Raw genomic sequence first — 27594 nt, 5'->3', positions numbered from 1 at the left:
CAAAAACAAACCCAAAACAATTAAGAAAATACCAATAGGAACATATATATCAATAGTTACTTTAAATATAAATGAATCAAACACTCCAACCAAAAGACACGGAGTAGCTGAATGGATACAAAAATAAGACCCATATACATGCTGTCTACAAGAGACCCACCTCAGACCTAGGACACATACAGACTAAAATGAGAGGATAGAAAAAGATATTCCGTGCAAATGGAAATTTAAAAAAGCCCGAGTAGCAATTCTCATATCAGACAAAACAGATTTTAAAATAAAGAATATTACAAGAGATAAGGAAGGACATTACATAACGATCAAGGGATCAAGGAAACATAACAATTGTAAATATTTATGCACCCAACAAAGGAGCACCTCAATACATAAGGCAAACACGATAGACATAAAAGGGGAAATCGACAGTAACACAATAATATTAGGGGACTTAAACATTCCACTTATACAAATAGACAAATCATCCAGACAGAAAATTAATAAGGAAACACAAGCCTTAAATGATACATTAGACAAAATGTACCTAACTGACGTCTTCAGGAATTCCACCCAAGTGCACAAAGAGCAAACATTCTCCAGGATAGATCCTATATTGTGCCACAAATCAAGCCTCAGTAAATTTAAGAAAACTGAAATTGTATCAAGCATCTTTTCTGACCACAACACCATGAAACTAGATGTAAATTACAGGAAAAAAAAACTGTGAAAAACACAAATACATGAATGTTAAACACTACACTTCTAAATAACCAATAGGTTATTAGAGAAATCAAAAAAGACCTAGAAAACCTATGGGATGCAACAAAAGCAGTTCTAAGAGGGAAGTTTATAGCAATACAATCTTACCTTAAGAAACAAGAAAGACATCCAATAGACAACCTAACCTTACACCTAAAGCAATTGGAAAAAGATGAACCACCTCCCCCCAAAAAACAAACCAAACAAACAGACCCCAAAGTTAGTAGAAGGAAAGAAATCATAAACATCAGAGCAGAAATAAATGAAAATAAATGAAGGAAACAACAGCAAAGATTAATAAAACTAAAAGCCAGTTCTTTGAGAAGATAAACAAAATTGGCAAAACATTAGCCAGACTCGTTAAGACAAAAGGGAGGAGAATCAAATCAACACAATTAGAAGTGATAAAAGAAGAAGTGACAACAGGCAATGTAGAAATACAAAGGATCAGAAGAGACTTCTACAAGCAGCAGGCTGGATGAAGAAAGAGTTGGAATCAAGACTGCTGGGAGAAATATCAATAACCTCAGATATTCAGATAACACCACCCTTATGGCAGAAAGTGAAGAACTAAAGAGCCTCTTGATGAAAGTGAAAGAGAGTGAAAAAGCTGGCTTAAAACTCAACTTTCAGAAAACTAAGATCTTGGCATCTAGTCCCATCAATTTAGTTCAGTCAGTTCAGTCACTCAGTTGTGTCAAATTCTTTGTGACCTCATGAATTGCAGCACGCCAGGCCTCCCTGTCCAATACCAACTCCCAGAGTTCACTCAAACTCACGTCCATCGAGTCGGTGATGCCATCCAGCCATCTCATCCTCTGTCATCCACTTCTCCTCCTGCCCCCAATCCCTCCCAGCATCAGAGTCTTTTCCAATGAGTCAACTCTTCGCATGAGGTGGCCAAAGTATTGGAGTTTCAGCTTTAGCCTCAGTCCTTCCAATGAAGACTCAGGACTGATCTCCTTTAGGATGGACTGGTTGGATCTCCTTGCAGTCCAAGGAACTCTCAAGAGTCTTCTCCAACACCACAGTTCAAAAGCATCAATTCTTCGGTGCTCAGCTTTCTTCACAGTCCAACTCTCACATCCATACATGAAGTGATGGGACCGGATGCCATGATCTTGGTTTTCTGAATGTTGAGCTTTAAGCCAACATTTTCACTCTCCACTTTCACTTTCATCAAGAGGCTTTTTAGTTCCTCTTCACTTTCTGCCATAAGGGTGGTGTCATCTGCATATCTGAGGTTATTGATATTTCTCCCAGCAACCTTGATTCCAGATTGTGCTTCTTCCAGCCCAGTGGAAATTCTGCATATAAGTTAAATAAGCAGAAGTAGATGTTTTTCTGGAACTCTCTTGCTTTTTCCATGATCCAGCAGATGTTGGCAATTTGATCTCTGGTTCCTCTGCCTTTTCTAAAACCAGCTTGAACATCTGGAAGTTCACGGTTCACATATTGCTGAAGCCTGGCTTGGAGAATTTTGAGCATTACTTTACTAGCATGTAAGATGAGTACAATTGTGCAGTAGTTTGAGCATTCTTTGGCATTGCCTTTCTTTGAGATTGGAATGAAAAGTGACCTTTTCCAGTCCTGTGGCCACTGCTGAGTTTTCCAAATTTGCTGGCATATTGAGTGCAGCACTTTCACAGCATCATCTTTTAGGATTTGAAACAGCTCCACTGGAATTCCATCACCTCCACTAGCTTTGTTCGTAGTGGTGCTTTCTAAGGCCCACTTGACTTCACATTCCAGGATGTCTGGCTCTAGGTGAGTAATCACACCGTGATTATCTTGGTCATGAAGATCTTTTTTGTACAGTTCTTCTGTGTATTCTTGCCAACTCTTCTTAATATCTTCTGCTTCTGTTAGGTCCATACTATTTCTGTCCTTTATCGAGCCCATCTTGGCATGAAATGTTCCCTTGCTTTATTGACTATGCCAAAGTCTTTGAATGTGTGGATCACAATAAACTGTGGAAAATTCTGAAAGAGATGGGAATACCAGACCACCTGACCTGACCTGCCAGTCCCATCACTTCATGGCAAATAGATGGGGAAACAATGGAGACAGTGACAGACTTTATTTTGGGGGGCTCCAAAATCACTGCAGATGGTGACTCCATCTGTGAAATTAAAAGACACTTGCTCCTTGGAAGAAAAACTATGACCAACCTAGACAGCATATTAAAAAACAGAGACACTACTTTGCCAACAAAGGTCTGTCTAGTAAAAGCTATGGTTTTTCCAGTAGTCATGTATGGATGTGAGAGTTGGACTGTGAAGAAAGCTGAGCACTGAAGAATTGATGCTTTTGAACTGTGGTGTTGGAGAAGACTCTTGAGAGTCCCTTGGACTGCAAGGAGATCCAACCAGTCCATCCTAAAGGAGATCAGTCCTGAGTGTTCACTGGAAGGACTGATGCTAAAGCTGAAACTCCAATACTTTGGCCACCTGAGGTGAAGACCTGACTCATTTGAAAAGACCCTGATGCTGGGAAAGATTGAAGATGGGAGGAGAAGGGCATGACAGAGGTAGAGGATAAGATGTTTGGATGGCATCACCGATGCTATGGACATAAGTTTGAGTAGGCTCTGGGAGTTGGTGATGGACAGGGAAGCTGGCATGCTGCAGTCCATGGGGTCAGAAAGAGTCGGACATGACTGAGCGACTGAACTGAACTGATATGCCAATAAAACGGACAACCTACAAGAAATGGACAAATTCTTGGAAAAGTTCAACCTTCCAAGGCTGAACCAGGAAAAAATAGAAATTATGAACACATCAATCAGAAACACTGAAATCAAAACTGTGATAAAAAAATCTCCCAAAAAAACAAAAGTCCAGGGTCAGATGGCTTCACAGGTGAATTCTAGCAAATGATTGCATGCTCAGTTGCTTTAGTTGTGTCTGACTTTTTGTGACCCTATGGACTGTAGCCCACCAGGCTCCTCTGTTAATGGTGATTCTCCAGGCAAGAATACTGGAGTGGGTTGCCATTCCCTTCTCCAGGGGATCTTCCCAACCCAGGGATCAAACCGCATCTATGTTTCCTGCATTAGCAGGCAGTTTCTTTACCACAAGCACCACTTGGGAAGCCAATCAAACGTTTAGAGAACTGATAATGTCTAACTTTCTCAAACTCTTCCAAAAAACTGCACAGTGAGGAACACTCACTCTATGAGGCCATCATCACCCTGATACCAAAAATCTGACAAGGGGACATCACAAAAAAAGAAAATTATAGGCCAGTATCACTGATGAACACAGATGCAAAAGTCCTACAAAATTCTAGCAAAGAGAATCCAACAACACATTGAAAGGATCATACACCATGATCAAGTGGGGTTTATCCCAAAGATGCAAAGATTCTTCAATATATGCAAATCAATCAATGTGATCACCATATTAACCAATTGAAAGATAAAATTCATATGATAATCTCAACATATGCAGAAAAAGCTGTGGACAAAATTCAACACCCTTTTATGATAAAAACTCTTCAGAAAACTGGCATAGAAGGAACCTACCTCAACATAATAAAGGCCATATATGACAAATCCACAGCAAACATTATCCTCAATGGTAAAAAACTGAAAGCACATTCTCCAAGATCAGGAACAAGACAAGGGTGCCCAGTCTCACCACTATTATTCAACAGTTTTGGAAGTCCTAGCCATGGCAGTCACTGAAGAAAAAGAAATAAAATGAATCCAGATTGGAAAAAAAGAAGTAAAACATTCATTGCCTGCAGATAATATGATACTATACATAGAAAGATAGTAAAGATCCTATCAGAAAATTACTAGAGCTAATCAATGAATTTAGTAAAGTCACATGATACAAAATCAACACACAGAAATCCTCTGTATTCCTATACACTAACAACAAAAGATCAGAAAGAGAAATTAAGGACTCAATCCCATTCACCATTGCAACCAAAAGAATAAAATACCTAGGAATAAACCTACCTAAAGAGATAAAGGACCTGTATACAGAAAACTATAAGACACTCGTGAAAGAAATCAAAGATGACACAAACAGATGAAGAGATATAGCATGTTCTTGGATTCAAAGAATCAAAATTATGAAAATGACTCTACTACCCAAGCAATCTACAGATTCAATGCGATCCCTATCAAATTGCCAATAGCATTTTTCACAGAACTAGAACAAAATATTTCACAATTTCTAAGAACCCGAATAGCGAAAGCAATCTTATTAAGAAAAATGGAGCTAGAGAAATCAACCTTCCTGACTTCAGACTATACTACAAAATTACAGTCATCAAGGCAGTATGGTACTGGCACAAAAACAGATTATATAGATCAATGGAACAAGATAGAAAGCCCAGAGATAAACCCACGCACCTATGGGCACCCTATTTTTGACAAAGGAGGCAAGAATATGCAATGGAAAAAGGATAGTCTCTTCAATAACTGATGCTGGGAAAACTGGACAGTTATGTATAAAAGAATGAATATAGAACATTTCCCACCACCACACACAAAAATAAACTCAAAATGGATTAAAGACCTAAATGTAAGACCAGAAACTATAAAACTTAGATGAACACATAGGCAGAACACTCTTTGACATACATTGCAGCAAAATCCTCCAAGACCCACCTCTAAGAGTAATGGAAATAAAAACAAACAGGACCTGCTGAACTTAAAAGCTTTTGCAAAAGAAACTAAAAACAAGGAGAAAAGACAACCTTCAGAATGGGAGAAAATAACTGCAAATGAAGCAACTGACAAAGGATTAGTCCAAAATATACAAGCAGCTCATGCAGCTCAATATCAGAAAAACAACCCAATCAAAACAATGGACAGAAGACCTAAACAGACATTTCTCCAAAGAAGATGGCTAGTACACACATGAAAAAATGCTCAACACTGCTCATTATTAGAGAAATGCAAATTGAAACTACAAGAAGGTAATCACCTCACACTGGTCAGAATGGCCACCATCATCAAAAATCTACAAACAAAAAATGCTGGAGAGGATGTGGAGAAGAGGGAACCCTCATGCACAGTTGGTGGGAATGAAAATTGATACAGCCACTATGGAGGACAGTACAGAGACTTCTTTAAAAACTAGGAATAAAACTACTATATGACCCAGCAATCCCACTACTGGGCATATATCCTGAGTGTGTGTGCTCAGTCACATCCAACTCTTTGTAACCCCACGGACTGTATCCCACCAGGCTCCGCTGTCCACGGAATTTTCCAGGCAAGAATACGGGAGCGGGTTGCCACTTTCTGCTCCAGGAATCTTGTCAACCCAGGGATCAAACCCATGTCTCTTGTGTCTCCTACACTGGCAGGTAGATTCTTTACCACTAGCACCACCTAGGAAGCCCATATACCCTGAGAAAACCATAATTCAAAAAAGACACATATGCCCCCCAAAGTTCACTGCCCCACTATTACAATAGCTAGGACGTGGAAGTAACCAAGATCTCCACTGACAGATAAATGGATAAAGAAGTTGTGGTACATATATGAGTGGAATATCACTCAATCATAAAAAGGAATGAATCTGAGTCAGTTCTAGTGAGGTGGAGAAACCTAGAGCCTGTTATACAGAGTGAAGCACATCAGAGAAAAACAAGTATATATTAATGCATATATGAAATTTAGAAAAATGGTACACATGAACATATCTGCAGCTCAGGAATAAACATGCAGACATAGAGAACAGACTTGCAGACACAGCAGGGGGAAGGGAGGATGGCGTGAATTGAGAGTAACACTGAAACATACATTACCATATGTAATACACATAGCTAGTGAGAAGTTGCTGTATAACACAGGGAACTCAACCCAGCACTCGGTGACAACCTAGAGGGGTGGGAGGTGGGAGGGAGATTCAAGAGGGAAGGGACATATGTATACTTATGGCTGATTCATGTGTGTGGTTGTATAGGCACAAACCAACATAACATTGTAGAGCAATTACCCTTCAGTTAAAAACAAAACAAAAAAACCACAGTAAAAAGTCTTGCTTCTTCAGCCTGGAAGTAAACTTGCTAAACTGTATGAGAAATTTCCTTTTCATTTGATTTGGCCAAAAACTGTCTTATAAGTAAAACGAGGCCCTATATCAAAGCATCAGAGGATTAGGACACATGGAGAGAGGTGTCCGTCTTCCTGGTGTCTGTGCAGGCAACTCAAAGTGGGAATGACTTGCGTAGGACAGGCTGCCTGTGTGTGACCCACAGGCTGGCTCCACGCCCCTTACATACCTGCTTCCAGGAGGGGTGGGGTGGCTCTCAGGAGCTTGGGGGTCTGACTGTATCGACCATGTTGGGCCACCGGGACTGAGGACAGGCCGAAGTGTGGGGGGAGTTGAAGCACTGCTTCTGTTTATGACGCTGCTTGCCAAGTTCAGGTTTGTTACCTAGAAATGAAGTGAGGGAAATAAACTGACTTTATAGAGTTTTAGAAAAGCATCATTAAAAACATATTGGGGAAATCATGTCGAGTTCAGGCGATGCTGACTCATCGGGGCTGACACAGTGGTTGTGACAAAGGCACCCATTAAAGTGTGACCTCGGTGCACATCCAGGAGCACAGGTGAGGGTCCAAGTGTCAATATAAGTTAACAAGTATTTATTCCACCTACTACATGCAAAGCACCATACTACGCTAGGTGCAGTAAAATACAAAGATTAATAACAAAGAGGGTAAGTATTTACCAAGTATTTACTGTGTCATGCAAGGTTCTAAGAATTAGGCAGACTACTTAGCCTTTCTGACCCTTGTGTCCTCATATGAAAGTTCTAAATGCTCAATAAAGGTTAGTTATAAATAATAATTAGATAAAGTCACTGATTTAGAAAAAAGTTGCCCAGGCAATAGAAAAATGGGCACTGACTTCAATAAATGATTTATAAAAATTGAATATAATTAGCCAATTAAACAATTAAAACCACTCAGTTCTATTGTCAAAGAAATGTAAATTACAAGATAACACTTTTATCTGTTACACTGACATACACTAATAAAAAATATAGTACCTAACAATGTACTCCTGCCTGGAAAATCCCATGGGCGGAGAAGCCTGGTAGGCTGCAGTCCATGGGGTCGGGAAGAGTCGGACATGACTGAGCGACTTCACTTTCACTTCTCACTTTCATGCATTGGAGAAGGAAATGGCAACCCACTCCAGTGATCTTGCCTGGAGAATCCCAGGGACGGGGGAGCCTGGTGGGCTGCCGTCTATGGGGTCACACAGAGTCGGATACAACTGAAGTGACTTAGCAGCAGCAGTAACAATGCCAAAGGGTGTATTAGATGTGTAGCATACACACATATTAGATGTGTAGTGTAAATACACATCTTTCATTGGTAGACTCTTTCTACAAGAAAAGTATCAAAATTTTTGTACACTTTGATGCTACAGTCTAAGTTATAGGAACTATGCAAAAAAACAACTGCAGATCATTAACGAGGTACTATAATAGTTGTTACTATTTAGCAGAACTTAAAATGTGCCAAGCTCTGAGTAAACAAGTATATTACATACATCTCATTCATAATTCTATTTGCAGGTACAATTATTATCCCCACTTTACAAAGACAGAAACAGGAATAAATGGCAGAACTACAATCTGACCATAGTCTGAAACTCCAAATTCCCTGTTCTTCCTCACTACACTATACTGTGAACAGAAACTGAAAACAAGCATCCTTTTTAATATTGAAAAAGGAAAGATTTAAATGGCTAATAGTATTTAAATAAATTATGTTAAATAAACATGTTAAATAAATTTTGCTCTAAACATATAAGGGAATGTTATGTATCCACCAGAATTTTTTGCAGAATACTTAATGATTTAGGAACATGCCGATGTCTTGAATTAAAAAAAAGAAATCACAATATGAAACTGTACAGAGAACAGATTCAAATTTCCTTAAACGCACACATATGCGGATACACATTCCTAAAACGGATATGTTACTTTTATAATCCAGAAGGAAAAAAATGTACATTATTATGAAAAATACAGGTGTGAGCTGATAAGCTTAAAACCTGGATGGAGAGAGTGGAATCAGAAAACGAGGCTTCGAGAAGCATTTCAAATAAGATGCACAGAGGGTGCTGAAAAGGGGTGGGGGACTCAAGGCTGAAGGCAGGGTGCTGAGACACAGGGAAGAGTGACATGAGGAGATTTAAAGTCCAAAAAAAGTGTCCCAGGAAGCTAACAATTTTGACACAAATAGGATTTTTTTAAATCTGAAAGAAAATAAGTCATTTTTAGCAGTTTAGTGCTTCATTCCTAGTTACAGAATTCAGTAAGTGACAACTGCCCAGGCCTGTGTCTTCACACCAAAGACTCAAGTATTTTTGACCCCTTTCTGCCGCTACCAGGGGAGAAGAAAGCCCACATTGACAAAAGGGGGAAGATAGCGCAGCAGGTGACGGCAGTGCCCTCTGGCCCCTCTGAAGGGCCTTGACCCTCTTCCTGCACCCTACCTAGAAGCAACAAACGTGCTCAGACAATCGGGCGCTCCGCAGGACTCAGCTCACCCTTGCCCCAACACTAACGCCCCTGGCCCTAAAGATTAGGCTTCTCAAAGTAGACATGAGCTTACAGCTTATAAAGACGTTACCAAGTAGAAAGGTCTTTCTGATAACTAACAGCTTCTCCAATTACTGTCTTAGTTGGTTGTGCCAAAAACCTAATAAAAAAGGCTTATTAATAATTTATAGTGGGACAGCAATAAAATAAACAAAATGTACATACTTTACCATGGTTAGTATAAACTTTCTGGCTTGGACATGAGTGAATGGGAAGGAGAAGAGATATTAGACTTGGTACATTTTCTGTCTTTTGGTCAGACTGCCTTAATTGAAACATCATTGTCTTCATCGTGGGCTTCCCTGGTGGCTTAGCCAGTAAAGAATCTGTCTGCAACGCAGGAGACTGCCTGGATCAGGAAGATCCATAGAGAAGAAAATGGCAACCCCTTCCAGTATTCTTGCCTGGGAAATTCCATGGATAGAGGAGCCTGGGGGGCTACAGTTCATGGGGTCGAAAGAGTCAGACCCGACTTAGTGACCGAACCATCATTTTCATCATAATCACTAACATTTACTGAATGCTCACCATGTGCCATGGGCTTAGCTCACAGTCCTCAGCCTTTTGGGCACCAGGGACCAGTTTCATGGAAGATAATTTTTCCTTGGACTGGGGGAGGGGTGGATGGGTTTTGGGGGTGATTCAAACGCATTACATTTATTGTGCACTTTATTTTGTGGCAATCTCAGAATATTCGGCCTTGACTTTAGGGTTAGGATTCATGCCTATGAGAATCTGATGCTGCTGATCTGAAAGAAGGCTGAGCTCAGGCAGTAAGGCAAGCCATGGGAAGCGGTTGTACACACAGATGAAACTTCACCCTCCGCTCACTCCTGCTGGGCAGCCCCGGTCCAACGGCATGGACTGCTACAGGTCTGTGGCCCAGGAGTTGGGGACCCGCAGCTGAGATGCCCTTGATCATCTTGATGTGCACAATCACTTAACCCTGAGCCAGCCTTTCAAGAAATTTCTATTGTTACTCCCATTTTACAGAAGAGGCAACTGAAGTCTTAAGAGGTAAATAATTAGATAAAGGTAACACATCGACTAGATGGCAGGGCCAAGAGGAAAAGAGAGAAAGGCCTCTTCCAAATGCATGTGGTATACTTTATCCTAATCCTATGGCTTAACATCTGAGTCCTTGCAGGAGAAGTGCCAGGTACTTATAAGTGAGGTTTTTATCTCCCTTCATTACTCACAGAGATAGATACTGTGATACTCTTTTCTCTCTCTCTCTCTTTTTTTGTCACTCCACGTGGTTTTCTGGGATTTTAGTTCCTATACCAGGCATTGAACTCAGCCCCTTGTTAGTGGGAGAGGGGTGTCCTAACCACTGAACTTTTAGGAAATTCCCTGAGTACTCCCTTCTCAGATATGGAGAAACTAAGGGTCAGAGAAGTTATGGTAAGTCATTGGTTCAAGGTCACATAACAGTTGCAGAACTGGTACTCTTGTTTTAAAAGCCATTTTCCAGTTTTGAAACAAATAGGGAAACAGTCTTAGTTGTCCTTAACTACTAGAAGGTTTTGAAAATATAACTGGATATAGACCTCAAATTCTGAAAATAGTGATTATACAAGAATTGATAATACCTAACTATTCCAGGTTTTTCTCCTTTTCCTTAAATTTATTTTCCACTTGTCACCCTTCACCACAGCAGATTAGAGAAACAGACTAACAAAAAGCCCCAAACAAAAGCATCCTCAATCAGTTTTGTTTCTTGGCAGATACAGTAAGAGATGGTATGAACATAAAACTAATTTTGGACTCGTAGTGAATTTTATTTTTTCATGTAACATCCACTCTGCATTTCATGGATATATCAAGAATTGGCAGCCATTATTATTTCCTTCTACATAAAAGCAAAGCATCCTTAATTTATTTTGAGCAAGATAGCAAAAAAAGACCACTGCTTAAATGTGAGAGTATGTAAGGAATAAGAAAAGTTTTGAAGGTTCTCATCTTTCTATGCAAAGGATTCCCGCTAAAAAAAAAAAAAAAAAAAAAAAAAGGAGTCTATCTCTATTAAATAATAACAACTTGGCCCTCTAAATATTCAACTCTTACTTCTGTGATTTTTGTCTAGAAGACATTTAGTATCCAAGGCCATAATTACCTCCATACCACCCAGCTCTGTCTTACCAGGACATACATTGCTAATGAGTAATAAAATAATTTGGGGCTCACTTAGCTATGGCCTCAGAGTCTTCTTTATACAGTCCTCCAGGCAGCTGTCTCCAGTTAATCAGAACTGACAGGGGAGACAACTATTTTCACAACCCTTGTTCTAGAACAGTACTATCCAATAGAACATACTGTGATGGAATGTTCTATAAACTGCACAGTTCAATACAGTCACTGGCCACAGATGATTATTGTGCACTTGAAATATGACCAATGTGACTGAGGAACTGGATTGTAAAGTGTATTTAACTTAAATTTTAAAAGCCACATGAAGGCCGTGGCCATCTTATCAGACAGCACAGCTCTAGAGCCTTGACCAGATCTGGCTGAATCCTATGAGTACAGATTTATGCCTGCCTAAGTTCAGTCTACAGAGAAAGCAATGGCAGCCCACTCCAGTACCCTTGCCTGGAAAATCCCATGGATGGAGGAGCGTGGTAGGCTCCAGTCCATGGGGTCGCTAAGAGTTGGACACGACTGAGCGACTTCACTTTCACTTTCATGCATTGGAGAAGGAAATGGCAACCCGCTCCAGTGTTCTTGCCTGGAGAATCCCAGGGACAGAGGAGCCTGGTGGGCTGCTGTCTATGGGGTCACACAGAGTCGGACACGACTGAGTGACTTAGCAGCAGCAGCAGCAGCAAGTTCAGTCCAAGCAAATTATCTCTAGATTAAATGAGTTTTGAATGTCTCTAGTTCTTTCTTTTAGCTTCTCGGTTTTTTCTAGAATAGGCAGAAGAATTCCTTGAACTAAAACAGACCCACGCATCAACTCTGGTGGCCCTTGCTACACCTTGTCTTGACTAGGGATAGGGCTGACCAAAGGGCAGGGCAGGTCTTAAGAAATTCTATAAGCCAATTAGAGTTCACACCTGGCAGTTTCTTCCTTAAAGGGACAGAATGACGATGACTATTCCTGTCATAGGCTCCCTTTGCTTCCCCGTCCATCTACATTTCTCCAGCTAACATAACAAAACCAGATTTGATAAAATGAAGAGAAAGTGGAAAATGGCACTTAATTACACCTGATTTGCAACAAATGGGTAACATGTCACTACTAAAGAATTTTTTTTTTTAATGACAAGGCTCACAGCACATAAAGACATAGCACCAGTCACAAAACAGAGGTTCATCATTTGAGTGAGGAGGATCAGGCTATTAAGGTAGAGGTGGTCTGGCAACCCACTCCAGTATTCTGGCCTGGAGAATCCCATGGACAGAGGAGCCTGGCAGGCTATAGTCCATAGGGTCGCACAGAGTCGGACACAACTGAAGTGACTTTGCACAGCATAGTCGCCATTGGGCCAGTTGGCTCCTCTGGGCTAATAATCAGAGACTATGCTACTAAATCTAGGCTGGTCAACTCACGAATTTATGCCACGAGTTGCAAAGGGGTCTGGAAGACAGGATAGTTAAAGAACATGTCTTATTGATAAAGGATATCAACATCTTTATGTTGCTTATAAGAACTTTACAAGTCTATGTTTGGATCTCTAAAATGTTTTGCCATAGTTAGTTTTTAAGCAAATACGAAATCTTTCAGGTTCCTTTACAATAATAGTAATAACAACAAAGTTGGATTAGCGCTAATGATGGCTAACTTTAATCAGTATTTTGTTTTTGCCAGGCATTGTTCTAGACAATTAACTCAATCTTAAAGACACGTCTGTTAGGTACAATTATTGCCCTCATTTATAGATGGGGAAACTGAGATTAAGAGGTAAAATAATTTGCTCAAGAACAAATAATTGTTATCTATAAGCCCCTAGTTTCAATTCCTGTTTTCCCTGATACAAAACCTCCTGATTTTGCAGTTTTAACCACTGAGTTATTCCCACTGCCTTATAACTTTCAACCTGAACTTACTATTCTGTCTGTGGACCGGCATTTGCATTATCCAGGAGTTTGTTAAAAATGCAGACTCAGCCCAATCTCAGCCCCAGTGAACAGAAATCTGTATTTGACAAGAGCCACAGGTAATTCACGTGCATCTTTAAGCTTGAGAAGCACTTGCTACAGGGCATGGTGGGAAAGGAAAGAACAGGGAAGAGGAACCTTTCAAATCTAGTCCTCCATTAAGCTCAGGGGATCGTCCAAAAACCAGCAGAAATGCCCTAATGGAGTGGGGAACAACATACAAAACAACCAAAGGGAAGGAGGAGAGAAAACAATTCTATCAAGAACTTTGTGGCTTTACTATGTCTCATTGTCATTTGGATGCTCAAACATGAACGTGCATAATGTCAAGTATGCCAAGGATGCAAAAGTGGATGCAACAGTCTGGAACAAGCTTCAGGGAACTTCAAATCTAGCTTATCACGCTGCCATGAAAAATGGTGGTCATGAAAAATAAATCAAGACAAGGGCTTCCCTGGTGGCTCAATGATAAAGAATCCGCCTGCCAATGGAGGAGACGGGTTTCATCCCTGATCCAGGAAGATCCCATATGCCTTGGAGCAACTAAGCCACACCTACTGAGCCTGTGCAGAGCCCATGTGCCTCAACTACTGCAGCCTGCATGCCCTAGAGCCTGTGCTCCACAAAAAGAGAAGCCACCGCAATGAGAAGCCCACATGCCCCAACTCCAGAGTCGCCCCAGTCGCCATAACCAGAGAAAAGCCCAAACAACTAAATAAATAAAATTATGTATAAAAAACAAACCAAGATATTTAATCCTCATAATAATCAGCTTGTTAAATATTCTTCCACCCCTGCCTTTCTCTAAGTGAAGGACAGCCTGTAGGAGAATCCAGTCTTGAGCTTGTGCGTGCGTGCGTGCCAAGGCCCACCTGAGCCTTAGGGTCCGCAGGCAGATGTTTCACCCCTTGCTCTCCTCCTCCCCCTCCTTTTCCTCTGCTCCCACTCTCTCGGAGAGGCTTCTGCAGAAGTTCCACTCCCGTTCCCTTCCTCATGTCCGTTGCCACGCTGACCTCAGGGTGTTTTTTCTTTCAGTACCAAAACTCTTGTTTATTTTAGAGCCAACCTTCCGAATAAGGCAGGTGAGCAAATATCTGAATGTGTGGGGTAGGGACACATTGCACGCATTCCATCTAGACAGGTGTTTAAATTACTGCGGGAATAAATACAGGTGATGGATTGAGAAAAGGGGCAGCAGAAACAGAGAGGGAGGCCAATTTCCGGTGGCTGGCCCGCCCAAGTGTTACTGCTTGTTGCTGCTGTTTGCTCAAAGTAGCGCTACTGCCAGTGCTGTGATTAAAATATGATGGCATTGCCCTGATGGCTTCCCAGAATATACCTACCACCCACTCAGACACATAACCTTTTGGTATCCAAAAAGGATCCCGGGCCAGGCCTAACTAGATCACTGTTGCTCTGTAGGCATGCTCGAGAAATGCTACAGTCCTGAATGCTCAAAAGAAGTCCAAAACTCAAAGATTTAAGTTCATAAATATTTACTCTGTTGCTGCAAAGCCTTGGGTAATGTCCTAAGAATATGGGTGGCCATACTCTTAAAATGGGGCCTCTGCCCTTAAGCCATGAAGGAGTTGGTAATCGAGTGAGAAAAACATCCAGACAAATAGCAATATTAAAGGCCTCCAGGATATGGTAATTGCTGTAATAAAGGCATTAAGGAAATTCAAAGAAGGCAGTTGAACTGGTCCTAAAATGATCCGTAGGAGGACTGGTTTGGGGCTGGTGGAATGGTGGTGGCTCCAAGGAGAAAAGATAAGGCAGGATTAAAAATATAGAGACAGATAAGCAAGAAGAGTCTCTGAGAAACAGAAAGACACTCTAATTAGGCTAAAGCTTAGAGCAATGGAAGATGGAAACCAATAGGAGAACACCTTGGGGAGGTCCCTGAATTCTACTCTCTTCATCTAGTAGACAACAGTAAGATGGCTCGCAGATTCTGACAGAGTAGGGCTATGCCAGGACTGTGGGGAAGCAGGGAAATCTGGCTGAGAATCAGCATGGTCAGGCGAGACATAATAAGGATGGGATGCAGGACACGCTTTGCTGGTCTCTCCTCATCCCCCCTCCCACCCCATCCCAAGGCTGAAGAAGAGTGCTGGGCCTTGGAACTGGACAGCGGCATTTGTAGTAAGATGATAAAAGCTCTCAAGTTCATGTGTTCACATTTTCTTTTGAATCAGCCCTCTTTTGGATTGCATCCTCCCAAACAGCTGGCAAGGCAAGTTGGCACTGCCCACCCTTTAAGAAGGGAAGGTCCAAGAGTGGGCATCTTAGGCCAGCTTTGTTCTAGGGCCTCATGGGAAAATGCGCCTTTCCTTAGATTTATCATTCCACGCCCCCCCTCAACAGGAAAATGATTTGAGGATCAAGACAAGGAGGTGGGCCAGGAGCGAGGTGCCTAGGAGGCAGACTAGATGGCTTCTGTCTAGGCCTGAGACCTGGAGGCAAAAGAAGACATTGGCTCATCCAGCCCATGTCACCAAAGCTAGGATTCCTACTCAGGAGACTGGAGCCAAAAATCTTGTAGTGATTAAGAGATGCTTTGGCTTGGGAGATCGTCTCTGGGAATCTTCTCTTGACTCTCAAGTTAGCCGCTATGGAATCTGGATTCCAGCCATAGTTCTCTTGCAGTCAGTGTTTAATGACCAATAACTTCTAGATCCACCATGGAACAACAAAAACAAACAAACTGACGTTTAAGGATAGTGAGGTTTTAGCAAATATTTGAAAAGACAAAACAGGTTAATGGAAAAAAAACAAGTTGCCAGTGTCTACTGCGATATTGAATCCCCCACCATATCAACGTTAACTAGCATCTACTTCTGTGCATTTTGGAGAAGGCAATGGCAGCCCACTCCAGTACTCTTGCCTGGAAAATCCCATGGGTGGCAGAGCCTGGTAGGCTGCAGTCCATCAGGTCGCTAAGAGTTGGACCCGACTGAGCGACTTCACTTTCACTTTTCACTTTCATGCCTTGGAGAAGGAAATGGCAACCCACTCCACTGTTCTTGCCTGGAGAATCTCAGGGACGGGGAAGCCTGGTGGGCTGCCGTCTATGGTGTCACACAGAGTCAGACACGACTGAAGCGACCTAGCAGCAGCAGCAGCACTTCTATGCATGCATGTGCCGTCAGAGACGCTCAGAGGGCTCAAACAAACCTTGTGCGCACCAGGACCCGGAGACCCCACAGAGACTGAGAAAGAACTGTGTTTGAGTGTTTCCTGTGGAGGTACAGGTCAGCAGTGGACTGCTGCGGGGGCAGGGGCTCTAGATGCAGTAGACCTGGGTATGGCATTAGCCCTCTTGGAGGAGGTTGCCATTAACCCCACCATAGAACAGCCAGAACTTAACACAGGACTGGGAAACAGACTTTTAAAAAGAGAAAAGCTATGAACAACCTAGACAGCATATTAAAAAGCAGAGACATTACTTTGCCAACAAAGATCTGTCTAGTCAAAGCTATGGTTTTTCCAGTAGTCATGTATGGATGTGAGAGTTGGAGTACAAAGAAAGCTGAGGGCTGAAGAATTGATGCTTTTGAACTGTGGTGTTGGAGAGTCTCTTGGACAGTAAGGAGATCTAACCTGTCCATCCCAAAGTAAATCAGTCCTGAATATTCATTGGAAGGACTTATGCTGAAGCTGAAACTCCAATACTTTGGCCACCTGATGTGAAGAACTGACTCATTGGAAAAGACCCCGATGCTGGGAAAGACTGAAGATGGGAGGAGAAGGGGATGACAGAGGATGAGACGGTTGGATGGCATCACCAACTCAATGAACATGATGAGTAAGCTCCAGGATTTGGTGATGGACAGGGAGGCCTGGCGTACTGCTGTCCATGGGGTCCCAGAGAGTCAGATATGACTGAACAGCTGAACCGAACTGAACCACTGTGCAAGCATGTGCCATCAATCCCTCAAGAACAAGACACTCTCCACTTACAGCAGGCCCCAGGGTTCTACATTTCTACTGATATGGCTTGTCTACAAATGTAGTGGCAAAAACCCTTCTCTAACTGGGGCTTATGGGTTTTCACAAGACTTTCACCTTAACACAGCATCAAGGTGTCTCATTGTGCTTGGGAAAACACAAGCAGCAAATACAGATACAGCTGTGCCAGGAGAGGCAGGAATTATCTCCAACCTGGAAACTGAAAAATCAGAGGCTATTTTGGGTTTCGCCATTAGCCCTAGGAAGGTCCTTCACACCACATCAGTAGAGCTGGATCCTGAAATCTTGTTGCTAGTACATTGCGCTTTACTTTCCAATGTTAGATTTATTTTTCACAGAAGAGTTCCCTCAGCTATAAAGGATCCTTGCCATTACACTGTTTCAAGAGCATAATGGTAGAGTTGAAGAGCTTCATGCCATGTTTTGCATTGTATTCTAATTATAGGTTTATTCACTTATCTTGCCCCACAAATTACATGCTCCCTTAGGACGAGGACTGCATCTTATTTCCTTTTGTATCCCTGGAGTTTACCCAGTAGGCACAAAAGTATTTATATAAATGAAGTGGGTCTCATCTAGTCTCAAATAAACCTCACAAACACACCTCAATCTCCAACTAGCAGCTAGTTTCACCAGTGAGTTAAAAAGTGATTCATGTCACTGGAAGGCTTGCAAGGAAATTAAAGGTTCCAAATTACCTCTCTTTAAAAATACCATAAGGGAAGGACTGCTTTGGAATAAGGGGAAATGAAATAATCAGTGACTAGAGTGAGAGATAAGTGTTGCTCTTGCTATTATCAACGTGCATAATTTTAGAGATGATTTCTACCCAGTCTTGAAGTTTTGGGCAAAGTTCTCAAATGGGTCGAATAATAGCTTAGACATACAGATTTTATTCCTTGTCGATGAATATACTATATATGCTTTTCATGACACTGAAACAGCAAACAGATAACACTCCATTTGAGATTCACTCAGGCAACCTCAGGTTTACTAAGGCTGTCTGCAAATTTCATGTATCTTATTTATCAAAATGGAGATGGAAATTCCACATCAAAGACTTAGTAATAGCTTAACATAAGAACAAATCAGTGGCAGAGCATTCCCAATGCAGCTTATAATCTTGGCATAGCTCAGTCTCCTCATTATAGCATGGTCCATAAAATCTTAACTAAGTCGTCTAATGAGGTCTAGAGATGGGGTTCCACAAGATTATTTAATTAATCCAACAAATATTTATCAGACACTCTGTGGCATTCTTTTGAGCACTGAGGATAGAATAATCTTTTTTTTTTTTTTTTTAATTTAAAAAATTCTTGCCTTCATGGAGATTATGGCCTGGGGGAGGGTGGGTGTTGTATCACTGAAATATACAAAGAATGTCTGAAGGTAAGATAATCACAAATTTAGAGCAATCACTTTTGGCCAAATTACTGATATTAATGACCATATACTACCTAAAAGTTTTCAGGAGTTCTCAACTTGGAGACCTTGGGTCCACCAGGCATCATGCAGGAGTTAAGCTAGAGGGGGAGGAAATGTTTATGAACCCTCTGAAATTAATGTACATTTCTAAGTTTGAGTGCACATTTTTTTCAGGACAAAAACTGTAACTTGCATTCAATTCTCAAAGGAATCTCTCACTCCAAAAAGGTTAAGACTCACTTCATACCACTGCTACGAAGATCAATTTTTCTAAAGCTGTATTCACACTGTACTCTGAACTATGCAGCAGCATCTTGAGAACAACGTTCTCTGTGTCCTTCACATACAAAGGCTCGTCAGAATACGATGGGATCAACTCAGTCTGTCATGGACCCTTCATTGCCCTGACCATGGGGCCCTGAATTGAATAGAGAAATGTAGTGGTGAATCCTATCTGACTTGTTTTACCATATGTCGCTGGAACAAAAGGCAATCCTTGAATAAAAAAAAAATCACTGGACCAAGATCTATTTCACTCAAGATAAATGAAAACGCAAAGTGCTGGATCTGTACTTAATTACATGATTTGTATCATCCTTAAACAGCTACTTTTAAACCATTCTTCCAAGGGCACTTCCTGAGCAGGTATTAAATCATTAGCCATGACCACAAACATGTTTTAAGGGATGACCTTCGTCTCCTGTTCCTGGATACTGATAAAATGAATCTCAAGAAACTTATATTCTAATCAGCAGGAGATAAGAGTTCCAGTGTTAACCTCACTTTCAAAGGAGTTAGGAAAGGCAAGGAACCTCTGCAGCTCTGCTGCATTAGCACTCAGTTCTCTTGCCATGTCTTCTCTCATAAACGCTGTCACTTACATGACATACATACACACACAGACACTTGGTGTTCCAAAATCTACCAAGAGTTCCAGATCAAGAATTGCCAAAGACATTCCTGGAAAACCTTACAAGATGGCCAGATCCGTTTCTTGTACTTCTAATTCATTATTCAGTCTTTGAGTCGATGGGGGCCACCGCCACCACGATAAACAGATCTACTCTCACTGCATCTCCAGGGATTAAGAAGGCCGCTCAGTGATGAACCCGAATTCACTACCAAACAATCTGATGGCTTGGCTACAACTCTACAGTGGCCTTAAGCTCAGTTACTAGAGTCTAAGGAGAGGTGAGAGTCCTGTGTAGAATGAGAAGAGGCAGAAAAACACCAAGGGAAAGAGTATAAAGTCAGAGAGATCTGGGTTTGAGTCCTGGTGCCATCACCTGCCATTTGTGTGACCTCAGCAGAGTGGCTTATGCTTTCAGCTATCTTCTTCATCTGTTAAAAAAAGTCTCTACTTCATAAGGTTACAGAGATAATAATGCATATAAAGTACTTACCACAGTGTCCAGTACAAAGCAGACATTCAACTAATGTCACCTACTTTATTATGAAGGGCAGGTGTATTGAAAAAAAAAAAATGGAAGAGGAATAGTTTTTTAAAACAAATGTAAAAACCAACATAACACAGAAGAAAAATTTTTTTCAATTTAGCAAGCATGTAATAAGTGCATACCAAGTGCTGGGTGATGTATTAGAAAGAACACCATCACATAGTTTATAACTCAATAGAAAAGAAGAGATGCAAAACTATAACATATTTTGTTATAGGGAATGACTAATGAAGGGCTACAGACATAGACAATGGAAAGATGACGTCTGGATAGGGTGGCAGGGGATTATTCATTCATTTATTTTAAAAATAAGTATCAAATCCACACTATATACCCAGGTTGGGAAAACTGGTGAAAAAATGGACATGGTCACTTTCCACCTTAACCAGGTACCTTATAGTCCAGTAGAATTAGCACATTTACTGAGTACTACCCATGAGTTAGGTTCTGAGGCAGCAAAGGATAGTGCCTCCAAAGAGCTCACTGTTCATTAAAGGAGAGAGCTGTCTGGACAAATACAAATAGCTGTATGGTGAATGAGATGGCATGCCTCTGAGAGAAGTGGCACGTACACTGAGCCTGGACAAACGTATACAGTTACATACGGTGCTGTTGTTCAGCCAGTCGTGTCCAACTCTTTGTGATCCCCTGGACTGCAGCAGGCCAGGCTTCCCTATCTCCCGCAGTTTGCTCAAATTCATGTCCATTGAGTCAGGGATGCCATCCAACCATCTCATCCTCTATTGCCACCTTCTCCCTTCCTTAATCTTTCCCAGCATCAGGATCTTTTCCAATGAGCTGGGTCTTTGCATCAGGCAGCCAAAGTACTGGAGCTTCAGCTTCAGCATCAGTCCTTCCAATGAATATTCAGGATTGACTTCCTTAAGGATTGACTGGTTTGATCTCTTTGCTATTCAAGGGACTCTCAAGAGTCTTCTCCAGCTTCACAATTCAAAAGCATCAATTCTTTGGCACTCAGCCTGGGAGAGGTCCAACTCCCAAATCCATACATGACTACTGGTAAAGCCATAGCTTTGACTAGATGGATCTTTGCCAGCAAAGTGATGTCTCTGCTTTTTAATGCACTGATGAGCTTTGCCATAGTTTTTCTTCTAAGGAGCAAGTGTCTTTTAATTTCATGGCTGCAGTCACCATCTGCAGTGATTTTGAAGCCCAAGAAAAAAAAATCTGCCACTGTTTCCATGTTTTCCCCATCCATTTGCCATGAAGTGATGGGACCAGATACCATCTTAGTTTTTTGAATGTTGAGTTTTATGCCAGTTTTTTCACTCTCTTCTTTCACCTTCATCAAAAGGGTCTTTAGTTCCTCATCGCTTTCTGCCATAAGGGTGGTATGATTTGCATATCTGAAGTTGATATTTCTCCCGGCAATCTTGATTCCAGCTTGTGCTACAGCCAGCCCGTCATTTCGTATGATGTACTCTGCATATAAGTTAAAAAAAAAGCAGGTGACAAAATAGAGCCTCAACATACTCAGTTCCCAATTTTGAACCAGTTCATTGTTCCATGTCCAGTCCTAACTGTTGCTTCTTGAGCTGCATACAGGTTTCTCAGGAGGCAGGTAAGGTGGTCTGGAATGTCCATCTCTTTAAGAATTTTCCTCAGTTTGTTGTGATCCACACAGTAAAAGGCTTTAGCATAGTCAATGAAGCAGAAGTACATGCTTTTCTGAAATTCCCTTGTTTTTTCTATGATCCAACGGATATTGGCGATTTGATCTCTGGTTCCTCTGCCTTTTCTAAATCCACTTGGTACATCTGAAAGTTCTCAGTTCACGTACTGTTGACTGGGGAACGTTTCCCAAGAGGAGACAGCATAAATTAAGGAACAGAGACTAAGAAAATTCTGGATGAGCTGCACAAAAACCTCTGTCATGGGAAGGAGACAGGTTGGAGAAGTAACCTGGAGCCAGATTCTACATAAAGGCTTTGAATAACATTCAATAGCTGGGGCTTCACTTTGAAGATAACAGGATTCCATTCAAGATTCTTGAGCAAAGGAGTATCATTATCAGACTGGTGGTTTAGAAAGATTCCTTTAGAACAAAGACTAGGGTGAATAGAGGAGAATGGCTGGGAGACCATTTAGGAGGTTAACTGTAGTGATCCAGTCCAGAGATAATTAAGTCCTTAAGCAGAACAGAAGATGTGAAACAGAGAAGATACATATCAGAGAAATTATAGAGTCAGACTCAACAAGAACTGGCAACAACTGCCCTGACATAGAATGAGGAAACAGAAAAGCTGATAAACTAAAGGCTCTATACCTAAGCCCCTAGGAGAACTGCAGTGTCACTGATACAGAGGGGGAAAAGGGGAGAAGAACAGATAAGTATTAGATATAGTGAACATATTTTGAGTATTTTCAAAACATGCTTAAAAAGTACATTGAATATTCTGGGTTCTTGCAATACAGTTGGATGGAGATGTCTAGCAGGCAGTTGGAAACCTGGACATGACACTCAGAAAACAGGTTCAAACTAAAGACGTATATTTGGGAGCAATCTGCAGACCAGTACTAGATGACGCTATGGGAAGAGGAAATCTACCCAAGGGGAGGCACTACAGAGAGGCATAAAGTTCAAGTGAGCTCTGGAATTCAGATGCATGCTGAAGAATGCCTGTGAGAACAGGGGGAAACAGATGTCCAGGCCACAATCCCCTTCTTTAATCAGAAAGACTCTGCTGTTGTCAGTTTATACATTTCAGGCCTAAATACCAGTGGCCTTTTAAAAATGTGGAAAGTGGAGTCTAGTTTTTTGGGGGGAAGTATAGGATCAGCTCTCAAAGAAATTATTGAAGGGCTGGAGAAGCTAAGGGGAGTTTTCAGGAAGGAGGCAGTCAATAAGAGTGCCATGTACTAAAAGAAAATGAGGATTAATAATAGGTGACTGAAGCTGGCAATTCCAAGGTCATCAGTGACCTTTGAGAGTTACTGTTTTGTTTAGTCGCTCAGTCATGTCTGACTCTTTTGCGACCCCCGTGGACTGTAGCCTGCCAGGCTCCTCTGTCCTTGGGATTTCCCAGGCAAGAATATTGGAGTGGGTTGCTGTTTCCTTCTCCAGGGAATCTTCCCAACCCAGGGATTGACCCCGTGTCTTTTGCAATGGCAGGTGGATTCTTTACCACTGAGCCACCTGGGAAGGCGTCTGAGAAAGAGTCAAAATGGTAAGAGATTAAAATAAAGGTTATTTTAGAACAAGGGACCATCAGTAGATCAACGACCTAAGGAAAATCTGGGGTTTAAAGCCTGAAGAGACACAGAAGAGCCGGGGAAGTGATAGGATCAACTGGTACTATGACCCAGAGCAGGGAGGCACGAGGGTCCAGGAGACTTTGTCTTGACACTGTAATTACTCCACTTGACACAGAAGAAAATTAAGGCACAGGGAATTTAAATAACTTGTCCAAAGTCTCATTGACCCAAGGGCTTCTGTTTTTTCCATGTACCCTTTTCTGTTTCTAGAAATGGAGAAAAGGAAAGTATATGACACAAAGAAGCACAACTTTTCTACCCAGAAAAATACAGATCCAAAGAGGCTACACTTAGGGGAAAAAAATTACAAAATCAGAACGCAAATGGACAATAGTTCAAACGTGTCAGATACGGTCAGGAGGCAGGAAGAGCATTTCCAGTAATGAATGCCCAAGCGTGTGATAACTGGGGGCTGCTGGCGTCAATCCTGGAAAACACCTGTAACCACGTCAAAAAATTGTGCTTCCTCTCTGCCAGCTTCACCTTCAAATAGCAATTTCTGAAACTGAGATCTACTCCAGGTCCACCCTGGACCCTGAAGAAATGAGCAGAATCACAATGGAAACTGCTGAAGCAGAAGAAATGATCAAAGAGCTCCTTGAGTGCAAACGGATGGGTAAGCGGTGTGAGCCAACGTTCTCGACCTGGGCGGACACCCTTCTCTAGGTCTAGGCGGGAAAGGGGCAGGGTGAGGAGCAAAAGTAAAAAGACATTGAATGCTTTTTCGTTTCTCCTCTCCATCTAAATGAAAAATGGAGAAGTAAAAAGCATCTCCTCCCTCCCATGTATCTGTCAGCATATTTCCAGGAGGCCTGGCCACAGCCCGGGCACTGGCTGGCCGGGAACAGAGCCTGACACAGCACATTCGCTAGCACCGGAGCCTCGCCTGGGTGGTCGGCTGTTATTCTTCTTTGATTAAACTCCCAGGCTGGAAGAGCTGGAGCTGCTCCTAGTGATAGCTGGTCCTGCAATCTCACACTGGCCCGCACAGAGAGGCCGGTGCTCCCTCTGTCTTCCCGCCTCCCTCTCCTCACCGCAGAGCTGGGCTCCTTTGCCACATTCTTCTGTTCACTGACAGCGGTAACCACAGAGGGCTGCTTCTGTGTGTGCAGAGGGCTGCAGCTGTAAAGCACACCTCTCCTGGCATGGGGGTGAGGAAAAGATAGTGAGATCTCATAGTCAAGCTGCTACTCCAGCGTCACGCTGTCAGCTACCTACCACAGGGCTCTCTCCCCAACCAGCGAAAGATGCTTTTAGAGCACCCTGCTTTCAGGGGTGTACACACTCATTTCCAAAGGATCCCAGCCCCCAAAGATAACCAGCTTCTCACGTGTCAAGGGAAAGAACTAAATCTGACCTTCTCTCTGCTCAGATTTGTTAGGCTGAATAATCCTAGATGGAAAATATGTAACTCTAGTTTCCAAGCATACGCAAACACTTCCAAAGTGGCCACAGTGGCCACTTCATGGTGGCAGGGCAAGTTCAATATTCTTGTATGCTCTAGGCTATAAATAAGCTTAAATCATAGCAGAAATAGTAAAAGTAGTTACAAGATAAATGAAGTCCTGTTTTTAGACAAATAAATTCGTTAAGAATCTAGCCTCTAATGGAAATGATGGGCAACTCAAAGTTTTATAATCAAATTTGTAGGTTGTCTGAGTACTTTGCTTTCTTTTCTTTTGGCTAATTAACTGTTCCTCAGCATCTTCACCAGCGAGCAGGGAGGAAAATGGAATGCCATTGCTTCATCCTGCAACCCATCCTCCTCCCAGCTACCTAAGTGACACAGTTAAAAGGCAAGGCCCATTTGTCTCTGTGGCTCCCGGTCATTGTTGAGATAAAGAGCCGAGTTCCTTCACAGGTCATTCAAAGCGCTCCTTGAATCAGCCCTTGTCTTCTCCTCTGGCATCCGTTTCAGCTGCTTTCTGCTGACTCCCTATGCTCCAACATTGCTAACCACCAGCTTCCTGGTTCTCCACGTACACACATGCAAGCTTTTCTTTTGGAGCCTGCCCCACCCTTCTTCTGCCACCCACCTGCCTACCCTTAAGATTCAGTGTAGGGGTAATCTCTTCCAAGAAGGCGGCTTTGGCACTCCCACTCCCACCCACATGCTGGGTTAGGTACCCTCTGGTGGCTTTGTTATTCCCTAGAAACCTCGGTGCATATCCCATGCGAGTACATTCCATAACACATTCTATCATGTATTATGTGGCTGTTTCCCATCCCACACTGTGAGTTACTTCACACTGAGATCTATTGTCTTGTATCATCCCTATGGCTTAGCATTAAGGTTTGGAACACTCCTAAGAGTGTAACAAAATATTTTTGAATGAATGAGTTAAAAGAATGCATTTGAATAAAAAGTTTTATGGAAAATGCAACTAAAAGCTTTAATGGGCAAGTAGCTGAAATCATAGACAAAATAAAGGAACTCTTTTACAGAAATTCCCTCAAATTTCAATTTTTCAGGGGAGGGGAACCATGCCACACAGCATGCAGGATCTTAGTTACCTGACCAGAGAATGAATCCATGCTCCCTGTGACGGAAGTACAGTCTCAACTGCTGGACTGCCAGGCAAGCCCCAAATTTCAATTTTTTTAATACTCATCTTCCAAAACAGCATGAAAATTTAAAATCAGCATACCTTACTTAGTGGAAGATCTCTTAACACTTTGCCAAGAAAAGTAATATAGAGATATATATCAGGGCTTATGGAATATAATACTTTGGCCACCCAAAAGACCCTGATGCTGGGAAAGATTGAAGGCAGATGCTGGGAAAGATTGATGGCAACAGGAGGAGGGGGCAACAGAGGATGAGATGGTTAGATAGCATCATCGACTCAATGGACATGAGTTTGGGCAAACTCTGGGAGATAGTGAAGGACGGGGGAGCGTGTGTGCTGCAGTCCACGGGGTCACAAAGAGTAGGACACGACTTAGCAACTGAGCAACAACATGGCATATAATTCAAGCAAGAACCACAGGAAAATCCACAGCTTTAAATTAAAAACAAAAAAAGAAGAAGAAGAAATGAGTGAAAATAAAGGAAGTACTCAATTCAAGAAATTAGGAGGAAATACCAAAAACTATAGAATGCAGAAGGAAGGAAGTTAGCAAAGATAAAACAAGAAGATAACCAATTTAAAAACTATAACAGAAAGAATATATCCTATTGAACAGAGAAGGAGGAAAGAAAATATTCATGAAAAAAAGCACAGACACAAAACAGGAATTGAAAATAAGGAACTAATGACAGATAAGAGGAAATTAGAAACAGTTGAAGGAATTACTGTACACAGAGTTACTTCTGGTGAGCTGAGCTAAAGGTTCACACCCCAAGTCCGGAGAGGAGAGTGGACCTTTCAGCACGTTCCAACTGGAGGCGCGCCTCTCACCAGGACCACAGACACCTTATCACTTGCCTCAGTGAATAAGCAACCAAGGCACTTTGTTTCAAACACAGCTAGAAGCAAAAGGAAATGGCTAGTAAACGGATGTTCCAGGGCCCATATTAAGTCATTACAACATGTTATTATTTACCAGAAAAAGAACAATATAAGAATTCCCCAAATTCCAAATTAAGGAATTACTTTCTCTGAGGAGAAATAACACAAATAACACATAACTTGAACTTTTCAACCGCAACATTCATTTTGGTAACACAATGTTTTATCCAAAAACTGACTTCAAATCAAATCACAAACCTTTAGTTATTAAGAGCCTTCTACAGTTTTGAAAGAGTGATCCTTTCCAAGCATACAGCATTTAGACTTTACAGAAAGGTTTTTGCATACTGTCTTCATGACCTTGTTGTATTTTCCCCATCAACAAATAAAGACCGTGAGGTGTACAGAATTTGAGTGAATTGCCCAAGATCACACAGCTAGTAGAAGAAGGCAAAAAAAAGTTGGCCACTGTTTCCCCATCTATTTGCCATGAAGTGATGGGACCAGATGCCATGATCTTCATTTTCTGAATGTTGAGCTTTAAGCCAACTTTTTCACTCTCCACT

At 41.8% G+C, this 27594-nt stretch overlaps 1 protein-coding gene across 5 annotated transcripts in view; it reads right to left on the bottom strand.

The window, feature by feature from the left end:
• Window positions 1-27594, bottom strand: part of TTLL5 (tubulin tyrosine ligase like 5) — a 316639-nt gene that overhangs the window by 156176 nt on the left and 132869 nt on the right. For all 5 annotated transcript variants that reach the window (XM_055538712.1, XM_055538711.1, XM_055538708.1 and 2 more), the window contains one exon: window positions 7006-7160. In XM_055538712.1, the coding sequence (XP_055394687.1) occupies window positions 7006-7160 (155 nt within the window). The remainder of the gene's footprint in view (window positions 1-7005; window positions 7161-27594) is intronic.

The sequence above is a fragment of the Bubalus kerabau genome, chromosome 10, assembly GCF_029407905.1.
Source record: "Bubalus kerabau isolate K-KA32 ecotype Philippines breed swamp buffalo chromosome 10, PCC_UOA_SB_1v2, whole genome shotgun sequence".
NCBI lineage: Eukaryota > Metazoa > Chordata > Mammalia > Artiodactyla > Bovidae > Bubalus > Bubalus kerabau.
This window is presented reverse-complemented; position numbering and strand designations above follow the sequence as displayed.